General features: G+C 39.3%; 1 protein-coding gene and 1 long non-coding RNA gene across 3 annotated transcripts in view; both read right to left on the bottom strand.

The window, feature by feature from the left end:
• LOC137999146 (uncharacterized) overlaps window positions 1-3,872 on the bottom strand; it is a 31,238-nt gene extending 27,366 nt beyond the window's left edge. The window contains exon 1 of one of the 2 annotated variants that reach the window (XM_068844988.1): window positions 3,617-3,872. In XM_068844988.1, coding sequence (XP_068701089.1) covers window positions 3,617-3,767 — 151 coding nt within the window. In that variant the 5' untranslated portion in view covers window positions 3,768-3,872. The remainder of the gene's footprint in view (window positions 1-3,616) is intronic. The other variant, XM_068844989.1, reaches the window with a different exon arrangement.
• A 1,291-nt stretch (window positions 3,873-5,163) lies between these two features.
• LOC137999145 (uncharacterized) lies at window positions 5,164-16,234 on the bottom strand. Its single transcript, XR_011122903.1, has 3 exons — window positions 15,965-16,234; window positions 10,413-10,532; window positions 5,164-7,319 (listed from the first exon to the last, which is right to left on the bottom strand). It is a non-coding gene; the product is annotated as an uncharacterized lncRNA (long non-coding RNA).
• Between the last annotated feature and the right edge of the window lie 586 nt (window positions 16,235-16,820).

The raw sequence follows: 16,820 nt of genomic DNA, 5'->3' as shown, positions 1-16,820 counted from the left end.
GACGGACAGCAAAAGGAAAGAAAACCGAGATGGCTTGATCTAATGGACAAGCGTTTGAGTAAAACTAGAAAAGAGATTTCACAGGTAACTGCAGAAATAGACAGGACAAAACGCAATGGAAAGCTGACTAAAACTCTATGGAAAAACCGGAAGTGGATGAAGAAAGAATTAAAAACAAGGAAGTTAGGACTGAAAGAACTAACATCACTTAAAGAAAGAAAGTTAAACATCATACGGATGCAAAAACGTGAAAAGCAGAACAAGATCAGAGCTTTTGAGCGAAGAAAGATCAACAGCTGGTTCGACCAAAATGAAAGATCATTCTACAAACACTTGAGAAACCTCACAGCAAATGAAATTGACCCTGACAAAGTGGAATTCAGCAACAAGACTGTACACCGAGGCCTCGACAGCCCTAACACCACAAGAGAAGAATATGAAAACTTCTGGGGTCCGATTTGGCAAGAACCAGCAAATGAAAACCTGGACGTGGAATGGATACATGAAGTGCACGATGCATTAGACCATTCAATACCAGACAATGAGAACTTGACTGTACCTATTACTGACCAAAAAGTCTACCAATGTTTAAAGTCAAAAAGGAACTGGGCAGCCCCTGGTAATGACAAGATAACCAACTTTTGGCTAAAAAAGATCACTTCGATCCATAACAAGTTGGCTATAACGATCAATAGATTTATTAATGATGGAATACATATCTCAAGATGGTTGGCGGAGGGAAGAACAGTCTTAATACCCAAGACAGACAACCCAGGAGCAGCTGACCACCGATCGATAACATGCCTAAGTACAATGTACAAATTGATTACGTCGATTGTCAACTCAGAGTTACAACACCATGAATCAGTTCACAAGTATATGCAACTGGACCAAAGAGGAGGAATGCCTGGATTAATGGGGTGCATTGATAATCTGCTGATTGACAAGGCAATATTGGAGGATGCTACGAAGAACAACAAGAACTCATCTTGCACCTGGATTGACGTAAAAAAGGCCTTTGACAGCGTCTCACATGTTTGGCTTATAGAAGTCCTGAAAATGCATAAGATCAATGAAAAGATAGTAGACTTAGTAGAGAATGTGATGAGGAGCTGTACGATCACTCTACACGTAAGAACAAGTGCAGGTAACAAGGAAATTGGTCCCCTTATAATAAAGCGAGGTATACTCCAAGGTGACGCATTCTGTGTTAAGCTTTTTACTCTCTGCGTCAACCCAATCGCTTGGTACGTCAGAGGAACAGAAGGATACAGCCTTTCAAATGCAAAGAACACAAAAATAACGCATTGCCTTTTCGTGGACGACTTGAAGACTTATCACAAAAGTTCAGCCAAGGCAACTACTTTGACAAATAGACTTGAAGGCATGTTTGGTGATATAGGCCTAGACTGGGGAATTCGAAAGTGCGAATGGCAACCAATTAGACAATAAACAGGTGTTTGAGCGGGCCAGTCAAGAGTACTTAAGAAGACTAGCAGCTATATGGACCTCCCCACTCTCCATACCAAGAAAAGTAAAGGCCACAAACACGTTTGCTTACCCAGTTCTCCAATATTATCTGTGGTCAAGTGAATGGGCGATAGGAGACCTACAAGAATTGGACAGAAAGACCCGAGCAGTAATAGCCCAGAACAAAGGCAAGCACAACTCTGAGTCGAACCCGACCTTATACCTATCACCAGATTTAGGCGGGAGAGGCTTCAAAGAAATAGAGATACAGTATAAAGTTACGAAGATAAAGACCGCACACTACACCACGACCAGTAAAGATCTCCATATAGAAGTAGTGAGAACCTTTCAGGACGTCAAGGAAGCAAAAAAGAGTAGATCAGTGATAAAAGATGCCAAGACTTACGCCCAGCAATTAAACGTAGATGTAACATTCGACAAACAGCACAAATCCACCTCAGTAACAATGGGTGAGAAGGAAACTTTGTTCAAGATCAGTAGTCCAAAGTACATTCAGCAAACCCTTAAAGAGGCAACTGACACAGAGTACAAACAAAAAGTCTCCGAACAACTATGGCTGAGCAACTATGTCACTCAACGCTGGAAAGACAATGACATCTCTAAAGACAACTTCAACCCAATCATGAAGTGGAAAAACATACCGGACGTCGTACTAAGTGTGCACACCAGTATTCTACAACAGCTCGTCCCTACAAAGGTTTACAGGGTAAAGAAACAAAAAGAACAAGGCTTAGATTTAGTGTGCACACTGTGCCACAGTGCAGAAGAAACCGTCCCACATCTATTATGTGGCTGCTCTGCCATTGCCCAAACAATCTACAAGGCGAGACACGATAGAATGTTAAGGCCGATTTACCATCTCTTATTATCAGTATATAACATGGAAAATGACGACTCCAAAGCGTGGTATAAACAAGCGATCCCGAAAGCAAGCACAGAAAACGACGAAGCTAAAATTCTCTGGGACACGCCTATATATATAGATAGGGCGCCAGAGAATGGAGCAAACAAGCCAGACATGACGATCTTTGATAAGAAGAACAAAGTTATCATCCTAGTGGAAGGAACTGTATGTAATATCGGACAGATCAACGATAGGAACGATTATAAGAAGAGAAAGTACCTGGATTTAAGACTGGGTCTCCGAAAACTTTATTCCGACTACGAGATCAAGCAAACCAATATAGTGTTTAACTTCCTGGGAGATTTCAACACCACGCTAAAGAAAGAACTCTCTGATCTAGCCCACAAGAAAGATGTTACTAAAGTGCTAACCAACTGTCAGAAGTGGATCTTATCACAGAACTGTGAAATCACCAAAAAATTCTACAGTTTAAGACAATGAAACACACATTTCTTTTTTCAGTCCAGGAACTGTTGCCTAGACACTGTCCGCAGCAAGTTTCAAAACAAATTGTAAACTGGAAAGCTATTCAATACAACAGATAATAATAATAATAATAATAATAATAATCTATCAAAGCTGTTTCTGACTTTGTATTAAGCTATGATGAAATGGTATATGAAATGAATCATATATGAACTGCGGATATCATATATCTGCAATGGTCTTTTAAGAATCCGCCTTACAAGAAGGAGTTCCTATCCACTAACTAGAACATTCAGTAGTCAGCAAGTATTTTGGGGGAAAACAAACACTGACTGGCTAGATGAGTTTATAGTTTGGACAATGAGGAAAGGTTAGCCAAACATTTTCTTCGAGAAAGAACTAGCTCGTAAAATTGACGTTATGAATTTTCAGTCCCTGAATGTTTCTGCGCACTTGCACACTTTCAGCTTTCAGCGACTGCAGCGTGATAATACTATCTGTAAATTTTTGAAATAATCCGAAGATTAAGAAAAAACTTGCAGAAGAGGTTTATGGAACACTGCTCAGTAAATTGTGAAAAAAATGCGGGTTGTCTCACGTGAGAGCCCGGGCTGACACAGTTAGGAGTCCTCGGACTCTAGGACTGTAAAACATGCAGCTCATTCGAAACTCTATCAGGCTCAAAACAGAAGCGCAGATAACAATGACTCACTTTCGATTTTTTCTGACAGTCAACTGGATTGTAAAAAAATCCGACAAAATGAATGAAAAAAACCGACAATTGTTGTTTCTTACTCTCAGGCTTCTGGGTTTGTTCGTCGGAGGCTCGAATCAATTCCCAGTCTGCAAAATCTTCAAGGTCACTGAATTCTCCCTCCTCAGAGTCCTCTGCCTTATTATCCACGATCAGGACAATGAATACAAAAGAGCAAATGACGAATTTCATGGCTGAAAGGTCCTCAATTTCACGGAAGAAAATGGAAAACGCGGCAATTCGTTACGGAGGATCAGGAACGTACTCCGAGTCGCTTTAATAAATTGAGAGCCTGACAGGATTACCTTATTCTTCTGTTTGCACAGCTGAAGGTGAAGCAACCCAAACTAATTAAAAAGCGATCACAATTTTAAGAAATTTCACCCTGAAACAAACGTAGGCTCCTAAAACATCTTTTCATAGCCATATGCTGGAACAAATTAATAGGGAGTTTAAGAAACGACGACGGCTACGGCAACGACAACGCCAAAAAAGCAGTAATATTATTGGTTAAAAGAACCAAAATGATCGTGCTGCACGTGCGTCACGCATTTTTGAACATTTCTCTCCCGTACTCGTCCAAACTACGAAATGACCAAATTTAAGGTTTTGACGACAACGTGGACAAACTACGGTGAATCTTTCAGTCTCACTCTTTACTTCAAATCCGTCCGTACCAATCCAGTTACAGGACACTTCGCTCATATTGAATAATATAAACAAAATGGAATAATCATGAAGTACTTAGAATAGCTCAAACTTATATTTTGAAGTGACGTTTTCGTCGCCGTAGCCGTCGTGCTTTCTTAAACTCCCTAATGTCATTAAAAAAAATTGCAATACAAGCTTAAGTCTGGATTTTTCTTAGTAGTGAAGATAACATAAAAGAAATCAGAGACAGCCCATTTATTTTCATGTCTTAAAAGTAGCGAATGTTATTAAAATATTTGGAGGTGTCCGTAATTTTGTTTCAGCTGTGTTTAAGAAGCGTACAATCTTCAAGGTCACTGAATTCTCCCTCCTCAGAGTCCTCTGCCTTATTATCCATGATCAGGACAATGAATAGAAAAGAGTAAATGACGAATTTCATGGCTAAAAGATCCTCAATTTCACAGAAGGAAATGGAAAACGTGGCAATTCGTTACGGAGGATCAGGAACGTACTCCGAGTTGCTTTAATAAATTGAGAGCCTGACAGGATTACCTTATTCTTCTGTTTGCACAGCTGAAGGTGAAGCAACCCAAACTAATTAAAAAGCGATCACAATTTTAAGAAATTTCACCCTGAAACAAACGTAGGCTCCTAAAACATCTTTTCATAGCCATATGCTGGAACAAATTAATAGGGAGTTTAAGAAACGACGACGGCTACGGCAACGACAACGCCAAAAAAGCAGTAATATTATTGGTTAAAAGAACCAAAATGATCGTGCTGCACGTGCGTCACGCATTTTTGAACATTTCTCTCCCGTACTCGTCCAAACTACGAAATGACCAAATTTAAGGTTTTGACGACAACGTGGACAAACTACGGTGAATCTTTCAGTCTCACTCTTTACTTCAAATCCGTCCGTACCAATCCAGTTACAGGACACTTCGCTCATATTGAATAATATAAACAAAATGGAATAATCATGAAGTACTTAGAATAGCTCAAACTTATATTTTGAAGTGACGTTTTCGTCGCCGTAGCCGTCGTGCTTTCTTAAACTCCCTAATGTCATTAAAAAAAATTGCAATACAAGCTTAAGTCTGGATTTTTCTTACTAGTGAAAATAACATAAAAGAAATCAGAGACAGCCCATTTATTTTCATGTCTTAAAAGTAGCGAATGTTATTAAAATATTTGGAGGTGTCCGTAATTTTGTTTCAGCTGTGTTTAAGAAGCGTACAATCTTCAAGGTCACTGAATTCTCCCTCCTCAGAGTCCTCTGCCTTATTATCCATGATCAGGACAATGAATAGAAAAGAGTAAATGACGAATTTCATGGCTAAAAGATCCTCAATTTCACAGGAGGAAATGGAAAACGCGGCAATTCGTTACGGAGGATCAGGAGCGCACCCCGAGTCGCCTTAATAGATTGAGAGCCTGACAAGATTACCTTATTCTTCCGTTTGCACAGCTGAAGGTGAAACAACCCAAACTAATTAAAAAGCGATCACAATTTTAAGAAATTTCACCCTGAAACAAACGTAGGCTCCTAAGACATCTTTTCATAGCCATATGCTGGAACAAATTGATGTCATTAAAAAAATTGCAAAACAAGCAGCTTAAGTCTGGATTTTTCTTAGTAGTGAAAATAACATAAAAGAAATCAGAGGCAGCCCATTCATTTTCATGTCTTAAAAGAAGCGAATGTTATTAAAATATTTGGAGGTGTCCGTAATTTTGTTTCAGCTGTGTTCAAACAGCGTGCAATGAAGGCGCTGTATAAAACAACGCAGCCATAAAAAATGTTGTGGATGCTATAATTTTGCATCAGTCATTAAAACGAACCCTTATAAACAAACTCTTGCTTGAACAAGTCTTGCACGTAATTAGACACAATAACAGTTACAACGATGCAACTAGCCGTGCACACTAATATGAGAATACACGGCGGCTTCAAGATGGCTGCTCTCTAAATACGACAACAGGACGAGTCAATAAGAGTTAACGAAAATTTTTGATCGCAAGGAAACGGAGGAGGTTTTGTTGTGACTTTCTAAAGGACAATGAAGTAAAGTCTTCTGCACCGAACACGAAAACGTTTCTCACACAAAGCGCAGGAACAATCGGCTTTTTCAACAGTTTCATTTATGTTATTGAAAAATGACCATGTACCTTTTACGGGTTTTATTGTACTTTCCTGCAAGGAAAATATAGTTTAATTGATACCTTTTATGATTAGTTTTGAGTGTCGTGACTATTTCAGAGGTACTAAATTCAGTGATGATATGGCTAAAGTGTAAGTAATTTATGCAGCCGGATCGTTAGCAACCTTGTTACCCATTATAGTGATGGTAACATATACTGATAAAACCTTACTGCGCGCTAAAAGCCAATGTCGACGTAACTAATATTTGGGCAAAATTTAGCCTGCAGAAGCCTCGGCGCCATCTTGGAATTGGATAATGGAGCCTGAACACTGGCGAGAGAATGTTGAAGGGCACAGGGTTAGTTGTGAAGGAAAAAAAAAAAAAAAAAGCGAAGAGAGATGGAGGCATTTTTTTGTCCATACCATAGTTGTCGTTGGCCTCGCAAATTAATTTTGGCTCGAACTCTCTTCATGCATTGCTATCAGAAAAAGGCGGCCGGCTCCGCGAGCAAATTCTTCAATAAGCACTTCGTTACTGAGAAACTCCTAAAAACCTTTCTCTCATGGCTTGGTAAGGTTGGAAGTATACAATTTGAACTTAAGTACAAAAGCCATTTTCTTTTCTTCAGCATGAAGAGAAATCTTACGTTATCCACTTTTGTCTGGTCGATTTGACCGCCGTAAATCAACGGCCTACAAACTATGTCGTCTTGTTTCGGCTCATTTTATCACATGTATAGTGAAATAAAGGTAATTGGACAGACGTTGATTATAATTCTAACAACGGTATTATAAGGTACATTAAACAACATATTTGTCTATCGAAGGACAGGCACATTATTATTAAAATTGATGATACAGGTCTCGAATGCCAGAATGCATATGGAAAGTTCATGTTCTTTTGGAGGCCTAGTACATTTCTTGAAGCTTTTGACAGCGCAACCTACCTGAGAAGAGAAAGAAAAGATCAGTTTTAAGTTTAATATTTCAAAGCATTTTGTAAATACCGAAAAATTCCGAAAATACGCCCCTCCGTGTATAAGCCCCTCCAAATATACGCCCTCCAAAGCGGCAACGCAAAAAAACCTCCGTTAAATCGCCCCTCCAAATATAAGCCCCCTGGGAGCTTGTACTTGGAAAATTGCCCTCAAATACAAAGTAAAACAAAGCAAAACCGGTAAATTTACTTCCAACTATAAGGCTAGCCCAATCGATTTGGAAACGCAAATTTCCCTCCGTAGATAAGCCCCTCCGAATATCAACCCTTTCAAATATAATTTTCGGAATTTTACGGTATATGAAGAAGGACTCAAAAAATAAGTCAGGGGGGCTCCGCAAAGCAGAGAGCTTAAGGTTGACTTGGACTCTGAAGTAATTTTATCAGTGATAAATTGGATAGTTAATTCTCTCCACTGAACAGTCGAAGGCAACTGAAATCCTTATGCAAGATGACTCACTGACATGTCGGAACTGAAGACTGGAAAAAAGTTTGGTACGACAGTTTCATATTCATTGCTTCGATTTGTTTGCGCTTTGATTTGGTTATTTTGACGCATGAAGACTGTATAGAGATTCAATAAGAATTGGAGCTGATTATCTATGATCCGGTGCTAAAGAAATAAGTAGAAGGGGTATGTTGGCCGTGTAGCATTCATATTTCAACAGAGATATCTAGTTGAGTATCATGGACATCTCGATGGTTGTGACCTCGACGGCCCACTCCCTTCTGACCTTGACAGTATGACAGTGGTGATCTAATCCGCAGGTCGTTGGTATCCGTGAGTAGTCCCTTATTACTACTATACTAGAGTAACGTTCAGACCCCGTTGCAGCGCTATCAACCGGATAAATCGCTATCCAGCGGATAAACACTAGCAAAACCAATCGAATTATCCAGTGGATAGTGATTTATCCGGCGGATAGCGCTATCTATCGTTGGAACAACTGGGACCAGGTTGATCGTACGGGAATAAAGATAGAACTTAAAATTTGCATTCTAAGTGTTACGCATTGAAGTGACAGATTGCCATCCACAATAAAATGACTGGCCTCTTTCCGGGTGCAAAGATACCCTTGTGGTCAAAGATCAGGGCCCGGTTGTTCAAAAGCCGATTAACGTTAAAATCAACGTAAAAATTAAAATGAAAGAGTTTATTTCTGTACTCCTAATTGCTCAGTGTTCAACGCTGATATTCGGCAAATCTTTACAATAGAAGAAGTCAATCTTGAAAAATAAAAATAAGCCAAAGAAACTTTCGCCAAAGAAGTTGAAAACATGACACAAACGTTTACGCTAATCCTGGATTAAAGTGCAACTAACCACAATTTTTTTATTTGCTAAAAATAATCTCGCTATTCGTCCAAGCATTTCTGCGAAAAAAATTTTGTCCAAGCTTTTTTTGTTCCTTTTTACTAGCTTGCGAAAGTTTCAAATTTGGCGCTTTTTTTGGCCACGGCCGAGCACTTGGAAGAATGGACCCTCGTTGTACTGTGACGTCATCGACGGACATCAACATTTGCGTGATTCAGAGAAAGCAAAGAATCGTATGCCACCACAATCATCGATTTGAGCCGAAACTTTTGGTTATGCCTGACCGCTGTGTGGCGTACGGCTGTAACAATAAAGCAGACCCCGAAAATGGAAATGGCCTGCAAAAAGTTCCGTGTTTTGGAGACGATAGTAAGGAATGCCGGAGAAGACGGAAGAAATGGATCGACTTTGTACTTCGCAGACGAGCCCATTGGAAACCATCGAAGCATTCTAAAATCTGCTCCCTACATTTTAGAAGAGAGAATTTCTCTTGGATGTTCACTACTCTTCCGGGGCAAGAAAAGCTATCTTCACCAAAATTTATGGCAGACGATCTTGGGCCGTGTGTCTTCCCATCAATTCAGACAAATGACCCTGAATTCGGGCAGATTGACCGTTCGCCTCCGATGTCAGAAAGAACCTGGAGACTTGTGAACACCTATAATACAACAGTTCTCCCGCGAAATGATTTTCGGAAACTCATCAAGACTCCGCTTGAACTACACCGTCTAGTGAGTAGTCTGGCCTGAAATTCTTGCTCTAACCGTTTATTTTCCTCGTTTTCTGCTTCATATTTCTTCAGCCATTCCTCGTCAGCCAAAGGCTCATCAGCATAGGCCATTATGTCGTCTGAGCTTTCACAGCGTGAAGCGCACAAGGCGCGTTCGTCTTCGTCATCTTCGTCTTCTCATTTCAATGTCGAAATCATCCTCAAAACTTGCCACTGAGTCTCCTGATTCGTTAATACTCTCTGAATCTGGGACGCTAGATTCCATATCTCGTGTTTGTTCGACTTTGAGCGCGTTTAAGCACACTACGCCGTTAAAATAACGTAAAGAAACATGTCGAAAAAAGCTTCTCGGTCATAAGCTTTGTAAGACGCGGCAAAGCTTCTCCTTCGATGACGTCACGGGAAGGCTTGTCCCAGCTCCCACAAATACTCGGTCATGGGGCAGAGGTGGTTCAAATTTAAACATCTGTAGAAGGGCGAGGATTTTGTCAATCACAGAAATTTTTTCTCCAAAAGCGTCACGGAAATTAGAAGTTTTTGTTTTGCGAAAAAAAAAAATTGGGGTTAGTTGCACTTTAAGTTAATCGGCTTTCGAACAATCGGGCACAGTGCCAAAGATCAAAGTTGTTCGAAAACCGCGACTAACAATTGGATCCACTATGAAATAAGAACCCAGCCTTGAATTTTGCTCGACTAAAAAGCCAGTTAACTTTGTAATTTTACGCTGAAGGTGAAGCAAAAGTCTAGCCAATTTTGGACGCTGAAAATATTGTGAAAATGTTTTGCTGATCAGTAAATAAAATGTAATTTAAGTTAAAAATATATAATATAATTTGAACAACTGGGAAAAGACCTTCGCCCTATCTGATTTGACACTGGATTTCATTTCAAAGTTTAGTGTTTAAATCCAAGTTTCAATGGAAGAACATGAATAATTAAAACAAGATTATCAGTGCACTATAATATGAGTATTAACTGATTTGCGGTCCATTCTCTCACCAATTCTTCTTTATTTTTGCGGGAACCCTGTAGCAGTTCTCTGAACCGCCTTATGCAACGCTTGTCCATTACTCCGTTATTTTCATGTATGAGGCAGTGCAAAATGCCATTGACTGCTCGCTGAAAGATAAACAGATAAATTGAAATCCCTCGCCTTTCATACGCCTGCAGAAAAGCGACTTGGTGGTAAAGAATGCTGTTGGGCGCAACTCTGTTGTCAAGGCAGTGGAGACGCGGCCAAAGGAAAAGGTAATGAAAATCGCACTGAAAAAGAGAGTTCTTCATTAATTATTGCTGTATCAGCAAGCGACTGGAAATCTCACTTCAAAGTCAAGAACGGGATCCGTGATGATCACCATACTTGCCCCAGACGATTAAAAATAAAATTCATCTGAGGAATATGATGTGAAAACATGGAACGCATCTCCGAAAGGAAAGCAGATTGAAGAAAGGTGGACGCATTCTTGTTGATTTCGCACACGTCATCCTTAATGAATAAATGAATGAATGAGTGACCAAAACGTGAGACGAAGAAACGGTTCTCTTAAGTTTCAAAAATATTATACTCAAGAGTGTAAGTCAGTAATTATAAGAATTATTTTTGTACTTTTTTAAACAAAAGACTGCGAAACTCTCCAGAAAAATATCACTCTTCAAATTTCGCTTAATCGTATTTCACTGGAATAATCTCCTTTTTTTCTAAGAACGTATAATTTTGGAGCTGTGGCTGAACGTCCTCACTGTTTTTGCGATTTGAAAAGGAAAGGAAAGGAAAGGAACTTTATTTACAGTGCGACGCGCCTTACCGTGGCCACCAAACAAAGTTTTTACAAATTGTCCGCCAATCAGGATGTGTGAATTTGATTGACAGTCACGCCCCCTTGCAAAGTTCGCACAGTTGTAAGTTGAACATTGTTGCATGGGTTGTTGAGTTGACGTATTTATACGTAATTGTCAAATGTGAAAGTTTGTTATCCAAAGCTTTAATAAATCTCCGAAAATGAAGTGGGTACAAGGTTACTTAAATGACGATAATCATGGCAAATGGAAGCTTTTCTTAGACTTCCACCTCCAGAGGTGCGGAGGGAAACTAATGTTTTTAAGTAACCTTAAGCCACAGGATGTTCCGCAGCTTAATTTAAAAGATCCCTTCTTGAGAGAAATTATAGAACACTGGACAGATTTGAGCTACAAAGAAAAACACCTTGATTTTAACGCCATGGGTACATGGCACAAGTCGCTGATTAGAATAGAAAACCGACCCTTTTTCTATACATCTTGGCTTAAGAAATGGGTAAAAGAGGTTACAGATCTACTTAATCAAGATCAGACATTCTTAAGCTACAATGCTTTTGTCGCTAAGTATAATATCAAAACCAACTATCTTGAGTATTTCAAAGTAATAGCGGCCTTAAAGCAATTCAAGAAAGTATGCCCACCTGCCTTAGTTAACCCATCTACAAATGACACAGCGAGCCTTCTGTCACACCCAAATATTAATAAAGAATCGTACAGACGCCTCGTGCAAGACAAAGCCTCTACACCATTACAGAGCCAAGAAAAATGGCTCGCTGAGAAGGACAGTAGGAAATTCGACCGTTAATTGGCGAAATGCTTACTATCTTCCATTCCTTTGTACAAGAGAAACAAAGCTTAGAGTATTCCAGTTTAAATTTCTACATAGACGAATAGCGACAAATGATTTTCTCTGCAAGATAGGCATAAAACAATTGGACTCTTGTTCTTTCTTCGGGGAATCTACTGAAACTTTAGTCCACCTGTCTTGGAATTGCAAATATACCCAAGCCTTTTGGGAAAAAGTACTTGAATGGATTTCCCAAAAAATTGTGAATCTTTAAGACTCTGTTTTTTCTCCCTTTTTGTGCCTAGGTTTAGTTGAAAATGTATCAAATGTACTTTTACACCACCTGCTCCTTATCGCTAGGCATTACATATATACCTGTAAATTAAAGAACTCCATACCTAAGCTGCTAGTATATATACATCTTCTGCTAACCTCAATGAAAATTGAAGAAAAAATTGCTCTAGAAAACTGCACCCTTAACTATTTCGAAAGGAAATGGAAGCCATTGAAGGACGCCCTCTAGTACTAAAATAAGCAACGACACGAAAATTATATTTCAAGAAGTAAGCGGTAAAGGAAAATTTTTTTTTTTTTAGGTATTGGCATAAGTAATGATTTGACATAGAAGTACAAGCTGCTGTATTATTTTTAGCGTATGCCTAACCGTATCCTTGTAATTTAAGTAACGTATGGTAAATAGTGTAAGTAGTCGTCTAAAATATTATATTGTTTTGTATTGTGAAAAAAAAAAAAAGTTTTTTGGATGGCCACGGTAAGGCGGGTTGCACTGTAAGTGTCTAGTCGTTCTAGCGGGACACTGTAAACTGAAATCAACAATTAAAGCAAATCAAATCAAATGTTGGTTTTTGAGGAGAGGGGAACACCGGAGTACCTGGAGAAAAACCTCTCGGTGCAGAGTAGAGAACCAACAAAGTCAACCCACATATGACACCGAGTCTGGGAATCAAACCCGGGCCACATAGGTAGGAGGCGCGTGCTCTAACCACTGCGCCATCCCTGAGCCTCAAAACGTTCTCAGTTAACATATTGAATTGCTTAAAGTTGAGTTGTATACTATGCTCTACTGCAAACTGACTTGTTCTTCAGTGAATCATACAATACGAAAACGTCCCTAAGTCTGAGAATTACATCAGGAGCTTAACTTGGGTCAGGAATGTGGGTCCCCGCTGTTTAGGTAAAAAAAAATTACCAAAATCTCAGTGGGAGTTGTAACAAGACTCACACTAAAAAGGCAGAGCGAGAGACAAAGGGAGAGAGAGGTGTTAATCTCGACACATTTGTTGGGCCGACTTTGTCATAAAGTTTTTAATGACGACAAATATCTCAAATTATTTTAAATTAATTTTGAGTGACGTGTCAAAATAGTCCAGAGGCAGAATAAATCAATTTGAAATATTTTCTAAAACACGCTTTAAAACGGCCAGCATCATGCAATTAAAAAATGGAAAATTATTTCTTTATTCTCTATATTTCAAATTAATTTAAACACAGGCAAATTATTTCTTAACTTTCAGGCTACCGAGATGCAACTTGTTTTGCCCGGCATACACTTTTCTCAACAGCAACGGTGAATTGGTTCTTTTCTGATTTTAAAGCAATCCATTTTTAAGTTTTATACTTATGGAACTCGATAATTGATGGAATAAAACTCAACAGCTATTACACCTTCGAACATCTGCTTCCCTAATTCTCCGGTTAAACATGAAACGTTATTGTTATACCTCCCAACTCAAATACGTTTTCTGATTGGAGGAGAACGTGTCACGTGTCATTGGTCAAAACTTCATGATGCCCTAGGGCAACAACAACTTGAACTTTCGACTCACACGTGATCAGGTCGTGCACCTTTGCAACGGTGGCAAATCTGTACGCCAGCCGACGTCAAGCAAATAATTTTTATCTGTGTATTGTTCCTCGACCTCAATGTTTCCCTCGGCTTCGCCTCGGGGAACATTGAGGGTCTCGGGGAAACAAAACTCACTGTTTCCCTTCGGGCCAGTCATTAAGTGCTTAGTGATCGATGTATTGGTGTATTTGTTAATTCAAACACAGGCAAATTATTTCTTAACTGTCAGGGTACAGAGATGCAACTTGTTTTGCCTGGCATACACTTTTCTCAACAGCAACGGTGAATTGGTTCTTTTCTGATTTTAAAGCAATCCATTTTTAAGTTTTATACTTATGGAACTGGATAACTGAGGGATAAAACTCAACAGCTATTACACCTTCGAACATCTGCTTCCCTAATTCTCCGGTTAAACATGAAACGTTAGTGATGTATTGGTGTATTTGATAATTTAAACACAGGCAAATTATTTCTTAACTTTCAGGCTACCCAGATATAACTTGTTTTGCCTGGCATACACGTTTCGCAACAGCAACGGTGAATTGGTTCTTTTCTGATTTTAAAGCAAACCATTTTTAAGTTTTATACTCATGGAACTCGATAACTGAGGAATAAAACTCTACAGCTATTACACCTTCGAACATAATTCTCCGGTTAAACATGAAACGTTAGTGATGTATTGGTGTATTTGTTAATTTAAACACAGGCAAATTATTTTGTCAGTTAACTTTCAGGCTACTGAGATGCAACTTCTTTTGCCTGGCATACACTTTTCTCAACAGCAACGGCGAATCGGTTCTTTTCTTATTTTAAAGCAAACCATTTTTAAGTTTTATACTTATGGAACTCGATAACTGAGGAACTGGGAAATTTAGAATGCCCAATTGTAGCTGTGTAAAATTTCATTCCGGGCTAATTGATTTCTCAGCATGTCACAGGGAGGCACATTCAATATTAATCACAGACTTATCAATTTCCTAGCTGCTATCATGATATCCTGATATCATGAAATTGAACCTAACAGCAATTATTTTACCTCAACGTTTGAGCGGTGAGCCTGTATACCGGGAAGGCTTTCAGCACCGAATTCCCCAACGTCAACATTGTTTACTGCCTCCATAACTCGTTTGAAAACATGAATACAGAAATCCATGACATTCAGACGAAGACTGCTCAATTAATCCTCCCACAGAGGCCAACCAAAGTTATTCCGTAAGCTTCGTCCACGTTTTTACCAGAATTTCGGACGGCGAGTCTAATCTGAAGGTCGCAGGTCGCAGGTCACAGGTTGCAGGTCATTGTTTCACCAATACAGAAAGTATCCTAAACATTCTTAAAAGCTAAGCTTAGGCCTAATTAGGCCTAAACAAAAGTTTTTAGTCCTAAAGTTAGCTTTTAAGAATGTTTAGGATACGTTCTGTATTGGTGAAACAATGACTGCAACCTGTGACCTGCGATCTGCGGATTAAACCCGCCGAATTTCGGAACGTGATCACCATTTTCCCGCAAAAAATTACCGACTAGAAGGCGACAAATCTCTCTTCGAAAGAGCTGAAAAAAGTTTCCTTCGACAAATTGGCTAACATTTTACCCTGGATGTCAGAGGTCTTCTCGCTCACCAGCGGCGAGGAGCGTCGAAGTAGTGCTGGTCGGCGAGAGACGACGGCGACCTGTACCATTTTTCCCCGGGTGAGAGAGTTAATCCATAAATCCTATAGAACGAAAAATGGTTCCGTGTCCCAGCACTAACCGCCACTGTCGATACGCGCAAACGAACTGAAATAGATTTTGTGTTCCCCACAAAATTCATCTCGCCCCTAAATATGGTCATTCAATAAAAAATTAACTACCTTTTTCTGCTTAACGTAAGTTCACAGTACAATCTGATCGATCCTGAATGCTTTAACACTTTTCTGAATACGAAACACCTTTTGTGTTATGTTTTTAGCCTTTGTTGATGGATATCTACACCGTCAGGAGACGTCGAGCCGAGAATTCCTGAGTCGGCTTAAGCTCCTTATGCAGTTAGACTACTGTAACAATTTTACATTTCTTTTACGTTTATTTACACTACTCCCAAAAACAAAAAGACAAGCTCACCCCGAGATTATTCCCGTTTGTGCTAACAGGCTCGTCATCACCAAGGTCATTCAATTCGTCTTCGAGGTTTTCTTTTTCCTTGGAAATGTGTTTCTCTTCTGACCTGGGCGGCTTTGATCTTTGTAAACAAAGCAGGATTACGACACCGAATAAAATAGCAGCAATAGTGTAACTCTTTTGGTGTTGCTTAAATTCTTGGAATAAAAACCGAGTGACTTTTCGCTGGCTAACAGAATGCATGATGCAGTAGTTTCAGAGGTACATGCATGCATGTCGTGTTCTCGAGAAAGTCGAGGCATAAATTTATATTGTTTGTTCAGCCGGTTATTTCTTGGTTTGTATTCGTTTTCAGCGTATTCAAATGAGAGATAAAAGACTATTAAATAGTTATTCCCTTTTGAACGATGATCTCCTCGGAAATAATTTTATTATCTTTCAAGTTGTTCCCTAAGTTAAATGAATGGTTTCCTGAAAACTGCTTCAATGTAATTTCAAGAGACTGTCTTAGTACAAGGATTGACTCTACAACACATTTTCACTTATAACGGCAATGTTACAGTAGAACCATACAAGACACTAATAACATGTCTCATTATAAACTGAACTACGAATATCAGATTTCCAGCATTTTCATTGGCTCCACGGACACAGGCTTGCAGTTCATACACCTGCCGTACCTGATATGGTCAAGGAACACGTCAGCAATAAAACGAACTGAAAACAGTTTTTGCAGCTTTCAGAAAAAATGGTCGACAAAAGCCGTTTTGGACCGGAATTGACCAAGGCAGAAATCAACATGGAAGAATTGTTGATTCTGGAGTTTTAAATAAAACAATTATTCTACTCGGGCTAGCTG

Source organism: Montipora foliosa, chromosome 4 (genome assembly GCF_036669935.1).
Source record: "Montipora foliosa isolate CH-2021 chromosome 4, ASM3666993v2, whole genome shotgun sequence".
In the NCBI taxonomy this organism is placed as follows: Eukaryota; Metazoa; Cnidaria; class Anthozoa; order Scleractinia; family Acroporidae; genus Montipora; species Montipora foliosa.
Note: the sequence above shows the minus strand (reverse complement) of the source record. Positions and strands in the feature narration are given on the sequence as shown.